The sequence below is a fragment of the Rhinopithecus bieti genome, unplaced genomic scaffold (assembly GCF_001698545.2).
Source record: "Rhinopithecus bieti isolate Rb0 unplaced genomic scaffold, ASM169854v2 scaffold_10612, whole genome shotgun sequence".
Classification (NCBI taxonomy): Eukaryota; Metazoa; Chordata; class Mammalia; order Primates; family Cercopithecidae; genus Rhinopithecus; species Rhinopithecus bieti.
Window position 1 is genome coordinate 1,722,747 of NW_016806990.1, and position 19,991 is coordinate 1,742,737.

General features: G+C 40.4%; 2 protein-coding genes across 6 annotated transcripts in view; both read right to left on the reverse strand.

The window, feature by feature from the left end:
• SSR1 (signal sequence receptor subunit 1) overlaps window positions 1–19,557 on the reverse strand; it is a 44,127-nt gene extending 24,570 nt beyond the window's left edge. For 3 of the 5 annotated variants that reach the window (XM_017879606.1, XM_017879608.1, XM_017879609.1), the window contains exons 1-7: window positions 19,286–19,557; window positions 16,128–16,237; window positions 9,482–9,569; window positions 7,230–7,492; window positions 4,665–4,741; window positions 3,851–3,929; window positions 1,374–1,467 (exon numbers count right to left, since the gene is read on the reverse strand). In XM_017879606.1, the coding sequence (XP_017735095.1) occupies window positions 1,374–1,467; window positions 3,851–3,929; window positions 4,665–4,741; window positions 7,230–7,492; window positions 9,482–9,569; window positions 16,128–16,237; window positions 19,286–19,364 (790 nt within the window). In that variant the 5' untranslated portion in view covers window positions 19,365–19,557. Of the gene's footprint in view, window positions 1–1,076; window positions 1,092–1,373; window positions 1,468–3,850; window positions 3,930–4,664; window positions 4,742–7,229; window positions 7,493–9,481; window positions 9,570–16,127; window positions 16,238–19,285 lie in introns of all 5 variants that reach the window. The other 2 variants (XM_017879605.1, XM_017879607.1) reach the window with 1 other exon arrangement.
• A 131-nt stretch (window positions 19,558–19,688) lies between these two features.
• Window positions 19,689–19,991, reverse strand: part of LOC108534337 (uncharacterized) — an 11,330-nt gene continuing 11,027 nt past the window's right edge. Inside the window, exon 3 of the mRNA XM_017879645.1 lies at window positions 19,689–19,763. Within this exon, the coding sequence (XP_017735134.1) occupies window positions 19,701–19,763 (63 nt within the window). The 3' untranslated portion in view covers window positions 19,689–19,700. The remainder of the gene's footprint in view (window positions 19,764–19,991) is intronic.

A 19,991-nucleotide genomic window follows, 5' to 3' on the forward strand; every position in this document is an offset into this window, starting at 1 on the left:
GAGAACATAAATTGGCACTACCTTTTTTTTTTTCCTTATGGGGTCCCTTCCATAAAAAGTCAGTGTATTTAATCTTAGACTTAGTTATTCTAACTTTAAGACGTTATCCTATAAATTAAATATAAGAATACTCATTACAGCATTATCTGTAGGAGTGAAAAACTAACAGTTACCTTCCAATACAGAACAGGTTTAATCTACCATGACATACATACGTAAAAGAATATTGTCTAGTTGTTACAAATAGTTAAGTAAATATATGCAGCTACTGTAAAGAGACATCCAAGGTATGAAAACTCAAGTTGTAGATCCATGTAGACAGCACGATGCAATCTGAACTGAATACATAAAAACAGTAGGCGTATATGCTTATAGACATATAGAAAATTCACGGAAAATATAAACATAATACCATTTATGAAAAATAGGGCCAGGCGTGGTGGCTCACACCTGTAATCCCAGGACTTTGGGAAGCCGAGGCCAGCGGATCACTTGAAGTCAGGAGGTCGAAGCCAGCCAGGCCAACATGGTGAAACCCTGTCTCTACTAAAAATACAAAAAAATTAGCCGGGCATGGTGGCGTGTGCCTGTAATCCCGAGGCAGGACAAACGCTTGAACCCAGGAGGCAGAGGTTACAGTGAGCCAAGATCGCACCACTGCACTCCAGCCTGGGCGACAGAGCAAGACTGTGTCTTAAATAAATAAATAGGATTAATGAAGCCAGGAACTGACTTATTCTTTTCACTTCTGTACTATTTAATTTTTCATAATGAGGCTGTATTGCTTTTATAATAAATATTTTAAAACGTCCTTCTACAATTGAAGAAAATTTCTGTATTCCTTTATAAAGATTAGTATTTTAACAAACTGAATATGTAATAAAACTGAAATATATCTGTAAATTATCAGATAATATTTTAGGTTTATTCTTTCAAGTTACAGTGGGTAGTTTTTCTAATAAAATGTAGTAAGAAAACTGTTCCGTTACTCATTAAACTTGATGTAAAATATTTACGTGCTATTTGAGAGCCCCCAATACTCTAGCAAAAACCATTGAAAAAATTAAATGCCTCACCTCTTCTACTCTGCACTGAAGCAACATAAAGAAAAGAGACAGGAAATGGATTAGGAACACAGAAAATTCACACATTCATAAATAAGCTGCAGATATGGAAGAATTTCCAGATTAAAGACTACACACTGAATAAACCTTTAAGGTCTTCATTAATCACTATACTAGATTCTACACAAGTAATGGAAAAGATGAATGTTAAACAGCACTGAAAAAGCTTTTTTTTTTTAAACTAAATCTAAGATATTTAATTTCCAATTAAGAGAAAAACTTCCCAGCCAAGTCTGTAAGAATACTTACTGATTTGATTCAGTGTTTCCTGAGGAATCCAGCTCATGTCAACATCGTTCTGACTTGATGTACCCATTTCTACTTTCTGTATGGGTCTCTTACGCTATAAGAACATAAAGATATATTTTAAAGAAGTTCCATTATATCATTTACTTAATATTTTTTAAAAAAGAATTGAGGTCTTGCTATGTTGCTCAGGCTGCCTGGAACTCCTGAGATCAAGCAATCCTCCTGCCCGAGCCTCCCAAGTAGCTGGGACTATAAGCACATACTATCATGACCAGCTGTTTAATTTTTAAAACACCTATCAAATTACTTAAATATCTTAGTAAACAAGTTATATTCTCTTCTAGTCTTCCTAGAACACACTTCTACTCAAATACTTTATTAAAGGGAAGGAGAAAATCACGTCTAGTACTGATTATAAAGAATAAATCTTCATCACATTTATTTTTGGGCTTTAAAGACCTTTCCCCTTGCTATAAAGGTTCATGTTATTAGACCACTGGTGGATCAAATAAGAGTAGCTATTTATACAATGACTTTCTTTCCCTTTAGGAAACAAATTGTAATCAAAGAATAAATTTATTTCCATATTCAATAAAATTCAGGATAACTGCTGATACGTTACATGCAGGCAGTTCCTGCATCGTAAGCTAAATACAATTAAACAGTTGGCACAGATAAAACAAAACAAAACCATAAAATCTCATTAAGCTAACCACCTCAATTTAAGAACTTCAAACTTTCTCCCTAGAGTATTTACAGCAAATCTGCTAGAAAGTAAAAATGAATCATCATTTAGCCTTGCTTTAAAAAAAACCCCCAAGAAACCAACAAACCTGTTATCTACATAAGAAATAGTATTAATTATATAATCTGTAAGTTAGAACCTAAATACATGGAGAGATAACTTAAAAATGGTTTCATTTAAATGGAAGAAAAATGGAGATGCAGTTATACCTAATATACAAATGTACCGCAAAAATTCCAACCATTACGACAATAAGGCAAAGCAAGTTTTAGAAATTAATATTTAAACACAAAGTATTTCTCTTTTAAAGACAAAGAGCTTATTAATAACATTCATCGTTAATTTTAATATAGATTTGACTGCCTGACTTAAGGCTCAATAATCAATCACCAAACTGACTAGCGACTGCTGAGGGTCTAATGGATTATACTAACATTTGATAAAACTGTTTATACTTTCCCACTGAGAGAAACAGTATAGGTTTTGTTTTTGTAGGCTGGAAGGAAGGAGAGGAGGAGGGTGAGTGAGGGAATGGGGAAGAGGAGGGAAATACGGATATGGTAAGGAATGAATCCAGAGGGAGAACCATGATCGTGGCAGACCCCAGGTGTTACCATTTTATTACTCTAACTACAAAAACAAAATTTTGACTGACACAACAAAATTTATTCGTTCTTTTTCCAATGAAAGGACTTGTTTATTAAGGATTATTTCTATAATTAAAGAGTATTAATGCAGGCTGGGTGCGGTGGTGGCTCATGCCTACAATTCTAACACTTTGGGAAACCCATGTGAAAGGACAGCTTGAGCGCAGGAGTTCAAGACCAGCCTAGGCAACATGGCGAAACCACGTCTCTACAAGACATACAAAAATTAGCTGGCTGTGGTGGTGTGCACCTATAGTTCTAGCTACTCGGGAAGATGAGGTGGGAGGATGACTTGAACCTGGAAGGCTGAGGTTGCAGTAAGCCAAGATTGTGCCACTGCACTCCATCCTAGATGGCAGAGCCAGATTTCAGTCTCAAATAAATAAATAAATAAATAATAAAGAAAATATAAAAGCTAGGTTAGTTGCAGATAAAATAGCATACCCATTAAAAAGTATAGTAAATAGAATAATAAAACCTGAGTTTAGGGAATAAAAATACTAGCATTAAGAGCTACGATACCAATCCAAAGGTAAAGATCACTCTGGAGGGCACAAAGGACATTAATTGTATGGGTGTATGAAAGTCTAAATGAGGCCAGGCGTGGTGGCTCAAACCTGTAATCCCAACACTTTGGGAGGCCAAGGTGGGCAGACTGCTTGAGTTCAGGAGTTTGTGACCAGCCTGTGCAATACGGCAAAACCCTGCCTCTACAAAAAATTTTAAAAATTAGCTGGGTGTGGTGGCATACACTTAAGGTTCCAGCTAACCAGGAGGCTGAGTTGAGGGGATCACTTGAGCCCAGGAAGTCGAGGCTGCAATGAGCCAAGATCACACCACTGCACACTCCTGCCTGGGTAACAAAGTAATACTCTGTGTCCAGAAAAAAAAAAAAAAAAAAAAAGAAAGTCTAAATGAATCAATTTACATATCCAAGGCTTCAGGTTTTATTTTAAAAAGGTACCCCAAAGTTCTAAGTATACAAATCCACAGTGACAGTCTGAGGCCGAAGAACTAGATTGTGTTTAACTTAGTACTTAACAACTTTTGAAATACGGCTGTAAGAGGTGTTCATCCATAATTACCTTTCTAGATTCTAGGAGTTGATGAAGGCCAACAATAACCAGAAGCCCAAGACCAGCAAGGAACATATACATAAAGATTCTGGTACAAAAGGAGAAAATATGAACTGTCTTTAATTCAGAGGAAATACCACAACTAATTACAACTATAATTATAACACATGATAGAAGCTTTCCAAATAACTTGTGGGGAAAAGGAATAAAATACTTTGTATTCAACTTAAATCCAAGCAGTTAAGTTTTATAAATTACGTTTAAGAGCAGTTAGTCAATTAAAAAAAACCTCTGATTGAAAACAGAATTATAATTTATGCTCTATTCAAAAGCTCAGTTTATATAATAATTGCATTAGCGTTCATCTGTCTAGAATATTACATTATTTTGCACAATCCAATTTAAAAATTACCTTAAGTGAATTATATATAAGTTTAGAGTAAAAAAAGATTTATCATTCAGAAAGAACACTTACATTTTTCAAGATAAAATCTTCTAACTTATGTTTTCAATAGTCATTTCAGAGGCACGAGATAGGCTGGTGAACAGTTTATAAGCATGGGGTAGAAAATTTAGATGAGAGGAAGGACAGAGCCAATACTAACTTTTAAAGAGATTCTTCTGTCAGTTTCAACTATCTTTCCTAATTTGACTTTAATAGTTGTAAGAATATCTGAAGTATGAATGAATGTTGTAAGGATCTCACCAAATCTATACAGTCCATTCCATTTTCAACATCTAAAAAAATGCTGAAACAGGAGCAAGCTTTCCAGTCTTACTTCACGAGCAAGATCAAGATCTACATACTACAACTTTCACTTACGTTTCTCCATCTAACCCATCCTCTTTTTCAATAACTGTAACTGTTTGATTGAAGACTGCATCTTGGAATACATTGCCCTGTTTAAAAAAATAAAATAATCAGAAAAATCTAAATGCAATAAAGGAATGAAAGCATGTAACATTACTTAAAACGGTTACTCTAACACATTGAATATAGTCTTCCCATCACTTAGAAGACTCAAATTCATATGTAACTGCAATATTGCGTGTCAGGGACTCAACATTGTTATTTTCTCACATAAAATAAGAAGTCTCTGGGTCAGGTGAGGTGGCGTATGCCTGTGGTCCTAGCTACTCGGGGAGCTGAGATAGGAGGGTTGCCTGAACCCAGGAGTTTTGAGTCCAGCATAGCAAACATAGCAAGATCCACACCCCTTAAAAAAAAAGTTACCAACTTTGTCAAAGTTGTCCCCTGAACTTTCTTTTGGGGTAGGAGTGGTGGTGTGAGGACCCAGAAAGTAAAATAGAGATAAAATGTGCAGAAAGAAACAAAGCTCACAGCATTCTTAACGCCAACAACTTTACCTTTCGTTGTTTGCAATCCTTCAAAACAAGGAAGGAAGGAAAAGTACAGCAGCAGCTACAGTAGCAGGTCATTTTAAGAACTAGATCGAACAAAAGTTAAATTCATATTCTAAAATGACAGTCGTGCCGGGCGTGCTGGCTCACACCTGTAATTCCAGCACTTTGGGAGGCCAAGGCAGATCACCTGAGGTCAGGAGTTCGAGACCAGCCTGGCCAACATGGAGAAACTCCCTCTCTACTAAAAATACAAATTTAGCCGGGTATGGTGGCGCATGCCTGTAATCCCAGTTACTTGGGAGGCTGAGGCAGAAGAATTGCTTGAACCCGGGAGGCAGAGGTTGCAGTGAGCCAAGATCACAACATTGCACTCCAGCCCGGGCGACAAGAGCAAAACTCCATCTCAAAAAAAAAAAAAAAAGACAGTGGGCTGGAAACCAATTTCTTCGTAATAAATGGGATGGTTACGTTAGGTATGAAAATATTTTTATGTTGTGGTCTTCAGATAATTTTATCAGTTCACATTTTTAGTCTTCAAATGCATGAGACTCACTGGGGCAATACATACATAGCTATTCTTCACAAAGGTAGTACGTTGTCAAAACTGTCGCTTATTGCTAAACTGTAATTATGTAAGTTTTACTTCAAGATCCTTCAATTTGCATTCCTCTATTGACAATTTCAGGAATAATACACAGATTAAAAAAAAGTGGTAGAGGTGAATTTAAAAGAAGGAACTAAAACTACATATATACCTGTTGGATCAAATTTTATTCTACTCACAAACAAGGTAAAATCAGTAATTCTTTAAGCTACTTAACTATAGAGTTGAAGATGCTTAATACATTATTTTGAGGACAGGATGAAAATACTTCCTTCTCTCTACTAAGTAATCAGAAAAAGGAAAACTTGATTGCAGCACTAGAAATTTAACTCAGACATAAGATAAACATGTTAACACCAGAGTAATGAAAAGGTTGAATTAGTTTCCAAGAGAAAATAACATTTCCTTCTCTGAAAACTTTTTGACAAAGAATGGTTTAGATGTGCTTTCATTTAAACGAGGCCCTATTTCTACTAGGTTTCTCTCATGCAGTCATTGATGACTGATATATAGTATACATATTAAAAATCATAAGGCATCAGAGCTTATATTAGGACATTTGGTTCTCCTAAATCAAAAACTAAATGATAAAACTTGCTGCCAAAACTACATTGAAAATATATGGTTCTATTTTACCTATGAGTATATAAAATGATGGGAAAACAGTTACAGACAGTCTTTAAATTTACCAATAGAAGTAGTAAAATGGGCAAAATGCAAGCAACAAAAGGAGGTACAAAACAAATTATTTGACAGATCTTTTTTTCTTTTTTTGAGATGAAGTCTCACTCTGTCGCCCAGACTGGAATGCACTGGTGCGATCTCGGCTCACTGCAACCTCCGCCTCCCAGGTTCAAGTGATTCGCTTGCCTCAGCCTCCCGAGTAGCTGGGATTACAGGTGCCTGCCACCGTGCCCAGCTAATTTTGTATTTTAGTAGAGACAGGGTTTCACCAGGTTGGCCAGGCTGGTCTCGAACTCCTGACCTCAGGTGATCCACCCACCTCAGCTTCCCAAAGTGCTAGAATTACAGTATGAGCCACCGTGCCCAGAGACAGATCTTAACATCTGAATAAGCAGCAGACTCCATTGTGTGTCTTACTGCTCCTTTTCCCGTTAAGATCCGGCTCATAGCGTTACTTACATCTCCATTTTCACTTCCACTCCCACACAATAGCATCTTATTCCCTTTATCTCTAGTATGCATCACTTATCAGCATGTTCTAGTGCTTGTTTTCATCTACCTCCCCCACTGGATTACAGACTTGAAGAAGAAATGTGCAATTTATCTTTGCTTCCCTGGTGGCTATCACAGGTTCAACCACAAAACAGGCACCTGAATGAATAGATGAATTCTATTAAACAACGTCGCCGTCCCCATCCATCTCTAACTTAAACAAAAAGGTTTACAGGATCTTACGTTCAAATCTTTGTAGTTCAGATTGATGACCAAACCAAAGGGCCGTCCGCCCATGGGCTCTGCAGGAATGAAAGAATACTCAAAAGTTGCCTGTCTCTGGGGTGGCACTACAGTGTTCAGAGGAAGAGCTGTGAAATTCTGGATATAAAACTGGTAGTCCTGAGGATAACGGAATGATGCATCTAAGGATTCAACAATAAAATCTTCTGTTCCCTTGTTGGTAAAGCCTACCAGGAACTTCACAATGTTATTTGCTGGAAAATCTGAGAAACAAAATAGAGACAAGAAAATTAGAACACATGGAAAGAGCACAAAATTTTTAAAAAGGCATTACTAATGGATTCCGGCACCCTTCTGTGTGGACTTTGGTGTCAGAATCCCTTCCAATACAGCACTCCAGTCACCCACTAACTAGAAATTGATTCCAGTTGCTGTATAGGCTGAAACCCTTTTGTCTGTACGCTAGCACTCCCACATAAGCATTCAAAGAAGTGTCTCGATTTCAGACCAGATCACATCCAAATCATCTGGTAAAAAAGAGTTGTATATTTTTGGCAGTGAAATAATCAAGCAGCAGGGTTGCATGTATTGGTGAAGTCACCTTCACCTCCAGCTTAGTGTTATCTGTGCAAATAAATAGAAGAATGAAGAAAAGATAAAGTCCAAGAGTTTCATCTGAAAACTAGTATCTGTTAGAACATAAATATTAATCAGGCAATCCCTATCCACGTTAAGCAATTAATCAAAATGCAAATCTGAAGGTTAAGACCCAAGGATGTAGCTAGAAAAATAGAAGAAAAAAAGCATAATAAAATTATACTTCCTATAGGCATAAAGTTCGAAAGCCCATGGGAATAAAACTGAAAACGTTGAGAAGACCAAGAAAATTCGTAACTTTCAATATTAAGTCTTCAATAATTACACTGTAGTCTACAAAGCTGAGTTTCTCTGAGTACAGCACAGGCTGTGGGGTCAACAGATCTAGGTCTGGATCCTGTGTTCTCAAATCTATTTATGAACTGGGAGCCCTGACCAGTTTCTTAACTTCTCCAAACCTCAGTTCAACAATGACTATGCTCAGTGGGCTTGTTAGAACTAAGTAATACACGCCAAGTATTGAGAATAGCGTCTACCATATAGAACTCAATAAATTATCAGCTATAATTACTTTCTTTTAATAAAACCTAGGCTCTGGCTGGGTGTGGTGGCTCACAACCATAATCTCAGTACTTTGGGAGGCAGAGGCGGGCGATCATGAGGTGGAGATCAAGACCATCCTGGCCAACATGGTGAAACCCCGTCTCTACTAAAAACACAAAAATTAGCTGGGCTTGGTGGAGCGCGCCTGTAGTCTTGGCTAGTCGGGAGGCTGAGGCAGGAGAATCGCTTGAACCTGGAAGGCAGAGGTTGCAGTGAGCCGAGATCACACCACTGCACTGCAGCCTGGCGACAGAGCAAGACTCCATCTCAGAAAACAAACAACAAAAAAACCTAGGCTCTAACCTAGACCATATTGGAAAAATTAAGTATTTCATTAATGGTTAACACTCAAAATACGACAAAGGGCTGGGCGTGGTGGCTCAAGCCTGTAATCCCAGCATCTTGGGAGGCCAAAGTGGGTGGATCACAAGGTCAGGAGATAGAGACTGCCTGGCTAACATGATGAAACCCCATCTCCACTAAAAATACAAAAAATTAGCCAGGCGTGGTGGCACGTGCCTGTAATCCCAGCTACCAGGGAGGCCGAGGCAGGAGAATCACTTGAAACTGGGAGGCGGAGGTTGCAGTGAGCTGAGACCATACCACTGCACTCCAGCCTGGGTAACAGAGGGAGACTCCATCTCAAAAAATATATATATATATAAAAAAGACAAAGTTACTTTGCTGTGGCAGTTTAAAAAAGTTTTAAAACATGATCTTTCTCAGGAGGCTGAGGCAGGAAAATCGATTAAACCTGGGAGGTGAAGGTTACATTGAGTCGAGAGGGGGCCACTGCACTCCAGTCTGAGTGACAGAGTGAGACCCTGTCTCAAAAACAAAATCTTTGAAAAGGACAGTCAATTTCTAGTTAAACTAGGTAGTATTTATTTTATTTTTTCCCCTTAGTTTATTTATTTTTCACTCTATCATCTGCATATTCCCTTTAAATGCCAACAATATTACTTTACAGATATGGGTATTCAGATATATATGAACAAGTTCATCATTTTAAAATTCCTACATCTAAATTAAAACTACTACTTCCGTACTACCTTCTCCTTTTACAAACAGTATAGTTGTATCTGCACTCGGTGAAGCTTCAGGTTCACCAGACACATCTTCTTCCTCTTTATCTTCTACCTAAGAAAAAGAACAATTAAGAGGAGATTACTATGGGAGAGAAAAAAGATCATTATTTAAAAATAAAGATTTGGCTGGGCATGGAGGCTCACGTTTATAATCCCAGCACTTTAAGAGGCAGAGGTAGGCAGACCACCTGAGGTCAGGAGCTCGAGACTAGCCTGGCCAACATGGTGAAACCCCATCTCTACTAAAAATATAAAAATTAGCCAGGTGTGGTGGCACGTGCCTGTAATCCCAGCTACTTGGGAGGCTGAGGCAGGAGAATCGCTTGAACCCCGGAGGCAGAGGTTACAGTGAGCTGAGATTGCCCCAATGTGAGACTCTGACTCAAAAAAAAAAAAAAAAAAGACAGACAGACTTTACTTTATGTTAGGATGAAATATTGCTTCTCTACAGCTTGCTGGATTAGTAATAAGAATTTCATCATACCTCATTAATTACAATAGAGCTTCTGGAGCAGTGCATCTTGAACAGTAACGTGCATACCAATTCTTTGGGGATGTTACAGATCTAATTCAGGCCTAGGGCAAAGCCTATCATTCTCTTTCTAACAAGCACCCAGAAAATGCCAAAGCTGCTGGTATTCAGACCATATTGTGAACTCCAAGGTTCTAGAACAGAGCTTGGTAAACTTTTTCTGTAAATGGCCAAATAGCAAATACGGCCTTGCAGACCATAAAGTCTCTCTTGCAGCCCCAGACAACATGTCAATGAACGGGGATAGCTAGATGTGGCTTGCAACCACATTTTGCCCACCCCTGCCGTCAAGTACCTTGTTAACAGCCTACAGAGATTTCCATTCTAATTAACAAAATTTTCCTGTGAGGAGCAGTCACATAATTTTGAAAGAAAAAAAAAAAAAGAGTGTGACCAGAGATCTTCCTGGGGTGATAGAAACGTCCTAAAACTGAATTTGTGTTGCAGAACTTGGTAAATTTACTAAGTGTATGTTTAAAACAGATGAATTTTATGATACATAAACTGTATCTTAACCGTTTTTTAAAAATGTGAACAAATTTTATTTAAAACTTTAAACACATCATTTCTGCAAATGATGCTGCAAGTGCAGCATCATTTCTCCAAGTATCAATATGGATTAGAGACAGTCACATCTTTGAAGTATTCAGACTCTTAATAAATTGAGATGCTTCAGGATGCCATTGTTTACCGGCATTTAACTTTTCACATATATAAAAAACTCCTTCCCCCAACAGATAAAACTTGTCAAGAGCAAAGGTTGTCTCATAAGTGTAAAATCCTCCGCATCCAGCTCATGCACTTGAGAGAGAATTCACTCAAACACTTGTTCAACGACTGTGAAACTGTGTTGTAAGCTATGTTTTAAGCACCCTTCATGATTTCATTCATTTAGTAAGAATAAGTTTCTACTTCTGAGAAAAGATATCCATAAGTAGGAAAAGAGATCAGAGAGAAAGGCCGAAACCATAAATGACAGGGATAGAGAGGAAAAGGGTGTACTTCAGAAAGAGTTAAGAGAAATCCCTGATACCTGATTGATGGGTTTTGGAATAAAAATAAACAGAAGCAACAAGGCAACAGCTTGAATCACTGGAGCCGCATCAAAACAGCAAAGAGTTTACGGCGATAGGACACGTGGCAAATGATCTGGACATTTACAATGTGAAGTGCTTACGGAGCATTCAGATGAAACTATCCCGAGAAGAGCTGGAAAAGAGCTACAACAGGGTAACAACGGAAAACAAGGAATTAGGCAATGAGGTTGCGGGTGACCTTAGCAATACTAGTTTTACTAGATATATGGGACCAGATCATGATAGAGAATTAACGTGAAGCGAGCAGAAGAGAAAAGCTGTCCAAGTTTCTCTTTCAAGAAGTCACGGGTGTTGGTAAAGAAAAGTGGGTGCAGCAAATGTGGACGAACAGTATAAGCACACATGTGGCTTAACAGAATCAAATCACTGAGGAGGATGAATGCTTGATGCTACAAAACGAAAGAATAATGTAACAAAGTTCTGCAGGAAGAGATGGGGACATGAACACAGGTGGAACGGTTAGCCTTAGAAGAGAACAAGGACAACTCATTATTAAGGAAAAACGCAGAACAATGGGTGAATAACATATCTGGAAGTAGAAAATACAAAATCTGATAGAGTTCATGCTTGATGGCCTTCTTCACTTTCTGACACTGAAGGCAATGTTGCTGCCAAGACTGAAAACTCATTTACGGATTTAAACACGGTAAATGTTTGGAATACTGATTGTGGAAAACTAAGTAACTCATTTACCTTACAGCTATTCAGCATGTAAGATGTATAATGCTTAGTATCTGCTATCTGGTAAAACTCCAAAATATTTCAGCTATTGCAAACAATCTCCAGAGGAGAGTATAGAAATTGGTGGCATTGGTCGCTCACAGGGAGATGACCTCATGGCTGGAAGGCACACAAGGAAAACTTTTCATCATATACTCTGTACTTTGTAAGTTCTAAGCCATTTGAATATATCATCTATTTTAAATATATATATATTTTTTTGAGACGGGAGTCTCGCTTTGTCGCCCAGGTTGGAGTGCAGTGGCGCGATCTCAGCTCACTGTAAACTCTGCCTCCCAGGTTCACGCCATTCTCCTGCCTCAGCCTCCCAAGAAGTTGGGACTACAGGTGCCCGCCACCACACCCAGCTAATTTTTTTTTTTGGATTTTTAGTAGAGACGGTGTTTCACTGTGTTAGCCAGGATGGTCTAGATCTCCTGACCTCGTGATCCACCCGCCTTGGCCTCCCAAAGTGCTGGGATTACAGGCGTGAGCCTCCGCTCCCAGCTAAATAATTTTTTTAAAGTTAGCTAGTGTTATTACTACTACAGCTCTTGTTTTAGTAAAAATAAAACCAAAAATCTCTATCATTTCTATGGGGAGGACAAAAAAAACCTTTCAGGAATGATGGTAAGGTCCAATGCAACCCAGTTTTATACAGTAAAAGAATAATCAATGGGGTAGAAAAGCCCAAGGTGACTAGGCCGGGCGCGGTGGCTCATGTCTGTAATCCCAGCACTTTGGGAGGCCGAGGAAAGTGGATTATGAGGAAGGTGGATTACGAGGTCAGGAGATGGGGACCATCCTGGCTAACACGGTGAAGCCCTGTCTCTACCAAAAATACAAAAAATTAGCCGGGCATGGTGGTGGGCGCCTATAATCCCAGCTACTTGGGAGACTGAGGCAGGAGAATGGCGTGAACCCAGGAGGTGGAGCTTGCAGTGAGCCGAGATCGCGCCACTGCACTCCAGCCTGGGCAACAGAGCGAGACTCCGTTTCGGGGGTGGGGGGCTGGGGAAGGTTTGCCCTCAAAAATTCTAAACTAATAACCTGCATCTAAACCAGTTGTTGATATCTTAGATCTTATGAAAAACCCCCTTTTCCTTCACTTGACTCCAGGACACTGGCCCGGTGGCAAAGGATCCTTCCATATCTCCCAGTTCCTTGATGCCTTGGCAGCTGAGTATAAGGTGATAAAGAAATGTTGGGAACAACAGCAGTAGGTGAACTTTCTACCTCATTCAGTTCTGGAAGTGACTTCTGTAGCAGCCTTGGCTTTGAGGGCCCATCTTTCTTAGTCTACACATGATCCTACCCCTGCTGGCATGGTCTAGTCCAATGGAAGGTAATACTTCTCCTGCCTTTCTATTTCAATCTACCTTCATTATTTTCTGATTTGAGATAAGTAACAAAGCAGAGGGTACTAACACTTTTGTACTAATAGGCCACGGTAGAAAGCGGATAATCAGAGTTGTTCTTTTTCCTCTAATGGTTCTCAAGGCAGGAGAAATTAAGATATGGAGAAGTTCTGGCCAATGACATAAGTCTATCAAAGATCTAACAGTTCCCTTCTCTACCCCCTATCCTCTACTTATTTAACAGGGTCTGACTCTGTCACCCAGCCTGGAGTGCAGTGGCGCACTCACAGCTCACTGTAACCCTGAACTCCTGGGCTCAAGTGATCCTCCTGCCTCCAATAGTTAGGATTACAGGCACAAGCCACCAGGCTCAGTTAATTTTTTTAGTAGAGATGGTGTCACGCTATGTTGGCCAGGCGGTCTCAAACTCCTGGGCTCGAGTGATCCTCCTGTCCTGGCCTCCCAAAGTGCTGGGATGATAGGCGTGCCTCATGGCATTCAGCATCTCTCTTCTACCTTCTTCCTCCACAGTAAGTCCATTCCAGTGCCAGAGAGCACAAGTAATTTCATATAATTGGTAACAACGATATAATCCATCATTAAATTTCAGTACATGCCCAAATTTCAGTGCCCCAAATACCATCTTTTTTTTTTTTTTTTTTTTTTTGAGACGGAGTCTTGCTCTGCGGCCCAGGCTGGAGTGCAGTGGCCGGCTCTCAGCTCACTGCAAGCTCCGCCTCCCGGGTTCACGCCATTCTCCTGTCTCAGCCTCCCGAGTAGCTGGGACTACAGGCGCCCGCCTCGTCGCCCGGCTAGTTTTTTGTATTTTTTAGTAGAGACGGGGTTTCACCGTATTAGCCAGGATGGTCTCGATCTCCTGACCTCATGATCCGCCCGTCTCGGCCTCCCAAAGTGCTGGGATTACAGGCTTGAGCCACCGCGCCCGGCCCCAAATACCATCTTTAATCCTAAATTCCTAGACAGATTCCCTTCCAACCATCACTCTCAGTTATCTACCCAAACTGGTCAAATAATCATTAACAACAACGCAGCAGAAATGTATTAATCTAGTTAAAGCTGTTCACCTAATGCAGGCTGGGTTGAAGATGCGGAGTCTTAATATCAACCCTAAGCGTATCTGTATACATACGTATGAAACGCTTGACTCAGATAATCAGTAAGGAGTTCCTAAAGAGGGGAAATTAGGAGAGTTCACAAATTACTAGGGACATCCTATCCAGATAAAACAGTAGGTACAGAAGCATAAAAATGATAACTCAAAAACACCAATAAAATAGCAACAGATTTGCTTAGTTGGAAGACATACTCCATAAAAATGAAGGTAAGTCAAAAAAGAAGCAGAAATCTACATATAAGTCTAAATATTTTGACACTGAAATAAGAAAATAGGGAATTAGTGGTTTAATTTTGAAGGAAATGACAAAATCTGGCATCATGAGAGGTTCCAGGTTCAAGTATGACATGAAAATAGAAAGAAAAAAAAACTGTGTAGGATGGATTACAGTCATTCCAGAGAAGAAATAAAATTAGCTAGATGCATGCTGCAAAGCTCCCAATTCCAGCCCAATATTCTTACTGTCGTATTACATAGTAAACATTTCAGAGCTGAACAACTTTGAAGAGATCTTCTCTAACTCCCTTATTCTTCACAGGATATATTTTATATACTGTTTGTTGTCTGCTTCTCAGCCCCTGCCATTAAAACACATATAACTGCCCCAAAAACAAAGTCTAAAAGAGCAGAGAAAATATCTGGTTTGCTCACCCAGCATCAAGAACAGTGCCTGGCACATAAGGATTCAGAAATAAAACAAGCAAGCAAAAAGAATAAAAACAGAGTAAAAGCAAGCAAGTAAAAAAGAAACTGAGACCCACAGAGGTAAGTCAGAAAAGTAAACAGCAGGTAGACCAAATCTATGAAGCCATGGTCCAGTGCTATTTCTACTATGCTGTTACCCTTCTAGACTCATGTCACCACGATCCTGAATTGTTAACTATTTCATGTCTCCTTCCCTGTTCCAGAAAATACGCTCTATTCTCAATGACTGGTGCCTATTCTCCCAATTTCAATTCACTTTGACCACATTAACAAACCTCTAAAAGCTGGGATTTTTAATTTTTGTATAAGGATAAGCTCTAGGCCAGGTGTGGTGGCTCATGCCCATAATCCCAGAGCCTTGAGAGTTGGAGGCATGAGGATCATCACTTGAGCCCAGAAGTTTGAGACTGGCCTCGGTAACACAGCAAGACACTGTCTCTACAAAAAAAATTACAAAAATTAGCTGGGCTTGTTGGGGCATGACTGTAGTCCTAGCTACTCAGGAGAATGAGGCAAGAGGATCACTTGAGCCCAGGAGTTCGAGGCTGCAGTGAGCTATGCTCATGCCACCGCACACCAGCCTGGGCAACAGAGCAAGTCTCTGTCTCTAAAAATAAATAAGTAAGGATAAATTCTAGATGTATTATTGATATGGTTTCGCTGTGTCCCCAGCCAAATCTCATCTTGAAGTGTAGTTCCCATAATCCCCACATTGTGGGAGGAACCTGGTGGGAGGTAAATGAATCATGGGGGATGGTTACTTCCATGCTGTTCTCGTGAGAGTGAGTTCTCACAAGATCTGATGGTTTTTATAAGGGGCTTTCCCCACCCTGTGCTCTGCACTTCTCCTTGCTGGCACCATGTGAAGGAGGACATGTTTGCTTCCACTTCTGCCATGATGCTAAGTTTCCTGAGGCCCCCCCAGTCATGCTGAACTATGGATCAATTAAACCTCTTTCCTTTATAAATTACCCAGTCTTGGGTATGTCTTTATTAGCAGCATGAGAACAGATTAATACAATTACATACATTTTACATATATTAAATAGCATATAACACTAACCAAATCTGTGGGTTCATCTTCTTCTACCTCGGCTTCATCATCTTCATCCTCAATTATGGAATCTTCTACCGTTTCTTCATCCTCTGTAAGATCCTGTGCCACTGCTGAGCCTAATGATAAAATACAGAAAAAACAGTTAACCTTTACTCTGGAATACTATTTTTTTTTTTTTACTATCAGGTATAGGCAAAAAAAAATCTTCCCTTGGACTAACAATCTCCCAGTTCACCTGAATGATGCCAATTACAATGCATGTAAGAATATTTGTATTTTATTTTACTAGCAGTCTTAACAACTGCAATTTTTTTTTTTTTTTTTTTTTGGAGACAGGGTCTTGCTCTGATGCCTAGGTGGGAATACAGTTGTGCAGTTATAGCTCTCACTGCAGCCTCAAACTCCTGGGCCCAAGTGATCCTTCCACCTCAGTTTCCTGGGTAGCTAGGTAGGTAGGCATGAACCACTGTTCCCTGCCTGCATATTTTTAAAGGAAAATGTGGTTTAATTTCAAAAAGTGCCCAACAGATGGAAAACTGAACGGCACAAACTAAAGACGCCTTGAAGCACAAAGAACTTCAAGCAATTTTGTTAAGCAAATTAAGGAAAATAATTTTTTTGCAAAGGTAAGAAACTTCTAAATGTAATCCCTGTCATTAATGATATAAAGCAAACTAAACAACCCCTACCTTTAAAAGAAAATAGCATTCTTGGCCAGGCGCGGTGGCTCACGCCTGTAATCCAGCACTTTAGAAGGCTGAAGCGGGTGAATTACTTGAGGTCAGGAGTTCGAGACCAGCCTGGCCAATATAGTGAAACCCCGTCTCTACTAAAAATACAAAAATTAGCCAGGTGTGGTGGCATACACCTGTGGTCCCAGCTACTCCAGAGAGTGAGGCAGGAGATCGCTTGAACCCAGGACGCAGATGTTGCAGTGAGCGGAGATCGCACCACTGCACTCCAGCCTGGGCGACACAGCAAGACATCGTCTCAAAAAAAAAAAGCATTCTTAAGTTCTATGTAGGAAACACTGTTATCAGAGGTGACTACAGCTGAAACTCTTAGAATTTAACAGTCTGTGAGTCCAAGGAACAAATATCTGTATCATATCTGTGGTAAAAACTGGCTTGCATGAAAAACATTGTTTAGTAAAACCATACAGGTAGCTTCAGGGTTGATAGCAAAGAAAGAATCCAATTATTTTGCATGTGGCTTCAAACATGTTTTAAGGCATTTTATTTTCTCAAACGTACTGTTACAAAGTAGAGTCATAATGCAAAAAAAAAAAAAAAAAAAAAAAAAAAAAAAAAACGTAAATCACAGTTTTATAGATAACAGTACTCTAAGTAAATCACATTCTATCTATTTCAGGCAAGACCCTAAAAAGAATTTCAAAGTTCTAGTGTCTTCCAACATCTCTCAGACAAAATGATGATGTGGCAATTCTGTGGAGAAAAAACATGGGAAGGGAAGTGTGTTTTTACCCAGGAGAAACAGTTTACATCAAGGACCATGCATTTTCAGTCTTTTCCATGTCTTTGAGTTCACACTGGCCACTAAGATTTATTGCAAAATATTAAAGAACACTGAACCATGCATTATGAACTGAAGAGATTTCACTGCCTGCTGAACAAAGACTAAAAATAGTGCATTCATAACTTACAAGTCCTTTTCAAAACCAGTAAGAAAATATCCATGTCTGACATAGTAATTTCAAGTTGTAAATTCGAGCACTTTGGAATATAAAGGTCTTTCATGGATATTAAACAATTATTTTAATGTTAACCAATAAAAAGTCTGTCCCTATAAAGTCTAACAGTCTTCATTCAGCTGGAAAAAACTGAACAAACATTTTCTGTAAAAGAAAAACCGTTACTCACAAAAAAGTTTACAAGATACTAATTCAGTTTAGATAATGAATTGATGCTTCTTGAAAGTTTTTACAACTTGAAAATAGTTCTAAATAGTTCTAAAACGAAATCTACATTTGTCAAGTTTTTTTTTTTAATAAGCTTAAAGAGAACCAGCAAACGACTCCCAAAGTAAAAGAATCTTGTTAAATCTGCAGATGAACTCATTAACAGTTCTGTTTCATTCTCCCACTTGGTTTTCTAGCCATTAAACAGAAGCCAGTCACTTCACTTTTCATTGCAAAACAACTCCTGGATACCTGTCACTACCGTTAAGACACACAGCTTGCTTTAATAACTTACAGAATGAAAGGGAATTCTAGTGCTTAGTCAGACTAATTATTTCACTTTGCAAATCAGAAAGTCGAAGTTCATGACAAAACCCGGGCAGCAAGTCAAGTTGCCACATTTTTATATTCTGCTAAGTTATTTTCACACTTAACTGCTGGGTTAATTGTTGGAAAGAATAAATCTATGTATTAAAAACACGCGAAGTAGGCTACATTTTTTCAGCACAATACGATGCTTCCACAAACAAAAAACTGCTCCATGAAAAGAAAAGGAGAGAAATAAGGCAGAAGTAAGGGAGACATCCCACAGGGATCCTTCAGTATGCTTGGCAGCAGGGGCGGATAACCGGGGTGACGATGAGGTAGTTTTTCTGAAATCATAATAACACATACGGGTCAAGCAGGGGGTGAACGAGGCAGGTGACCATTAAAAAAGACACTCTGATGACTTAGATGTGTAGAAAACAAGGGTTTTAGCAAATGAATGAAGACGGACTCGCGGCGTGGAAGCTAAAGACACGTCAGCCCTGAGCACTAGGGGCTGGGGGTGGAGCGGAGCCGGAGGCGGCCAAAAGAAACCGCCCGGCTGCGGCGCGCTCGGAGCGCAGCCGTGGCCAGAGCCCCCTCGCCTCCTCCTGCAGCCGAGGACCCTTCAGTTCTGGCCGCTCCTGCAGGCGCGGGTCCAGGGCCAGAGAAGCAAGCCCAGCCCTCGGCCGGCCACGAAGCAAGGTCGGCCGGACACGGCCCCGCACTCTGCGTGCAAGGGGCAGGCCGCAGCGGGGTCTCCAGCGCCCGCGGGGTCCCCTGCTGCTACGAGCCTAGGCTTGGGGAGAGGGCGGAGAGAGGCCAGCGGAGTGGACACGGACCCCGGGACCTGGAGCGGCCACTGCCTCCAACTTCAAACTTGCCGTCACTGGCATCTCCTTCCTGGCCATCCCCCTCCGCACACTCTCCTTAGCCTCACCTCTGGGGCCGCCTCGGAACAAGACAGTGGCAGGGAACACGAGCAACAGAAGCAGCAGCAAGCGGGGGAGGAGTCTCATGGCGCTGCCCGTCCAGTGTCCAGTCTCCGTCCGGGAGGGCTTTCGGCTGCTCCGGCGGTAATGGCGTTACTCTTCATCCGGGCTCTGGGCGGCGAGGGGCGGGACACGTACCACGCACGGGCCTTCGCTACGCCCCTCCCCTGAAAGGGAAACGCCGCCGACGTGGCTGCTCAGCGCGGAGAGGTAGAGAGAGCCGGCCGCCCGGAAGTCACGTGGCCGGCTGCTGGCCTCTCTGTGGCTCCCGCGAGAGTCCGCCTTCCGCCGTAGTTGCTGGCCGGTAGCCTGCGGTTGGCTGATCTTTCCGCCCGGTCCTTTACTCCCAATTAGTTAGCATTGTCAGTGGTTAGTGTATTTGAATGACGATCCTCTTGGTAACGGCGATGTAAAGAACATAGCTGCCTTTAGGTGGCATTTAAAAGCAAAAAAATTTTTTTATAAGAGAGGACATCGTTCAAAGGCAAAACCATGAAAATACACAGTGGAAAATCTTTGTCTGCTCACACCCTCTCCCATGGTTAAGTAATGACAATTCTTAAAATTATTATTTTTATTTTTTTGAGACGAAGTCTTGCTCTGTCGCCCAGGCTGGAGTTCAGTGGCGCGATCTTGGTTCATTGCAACCTCCAC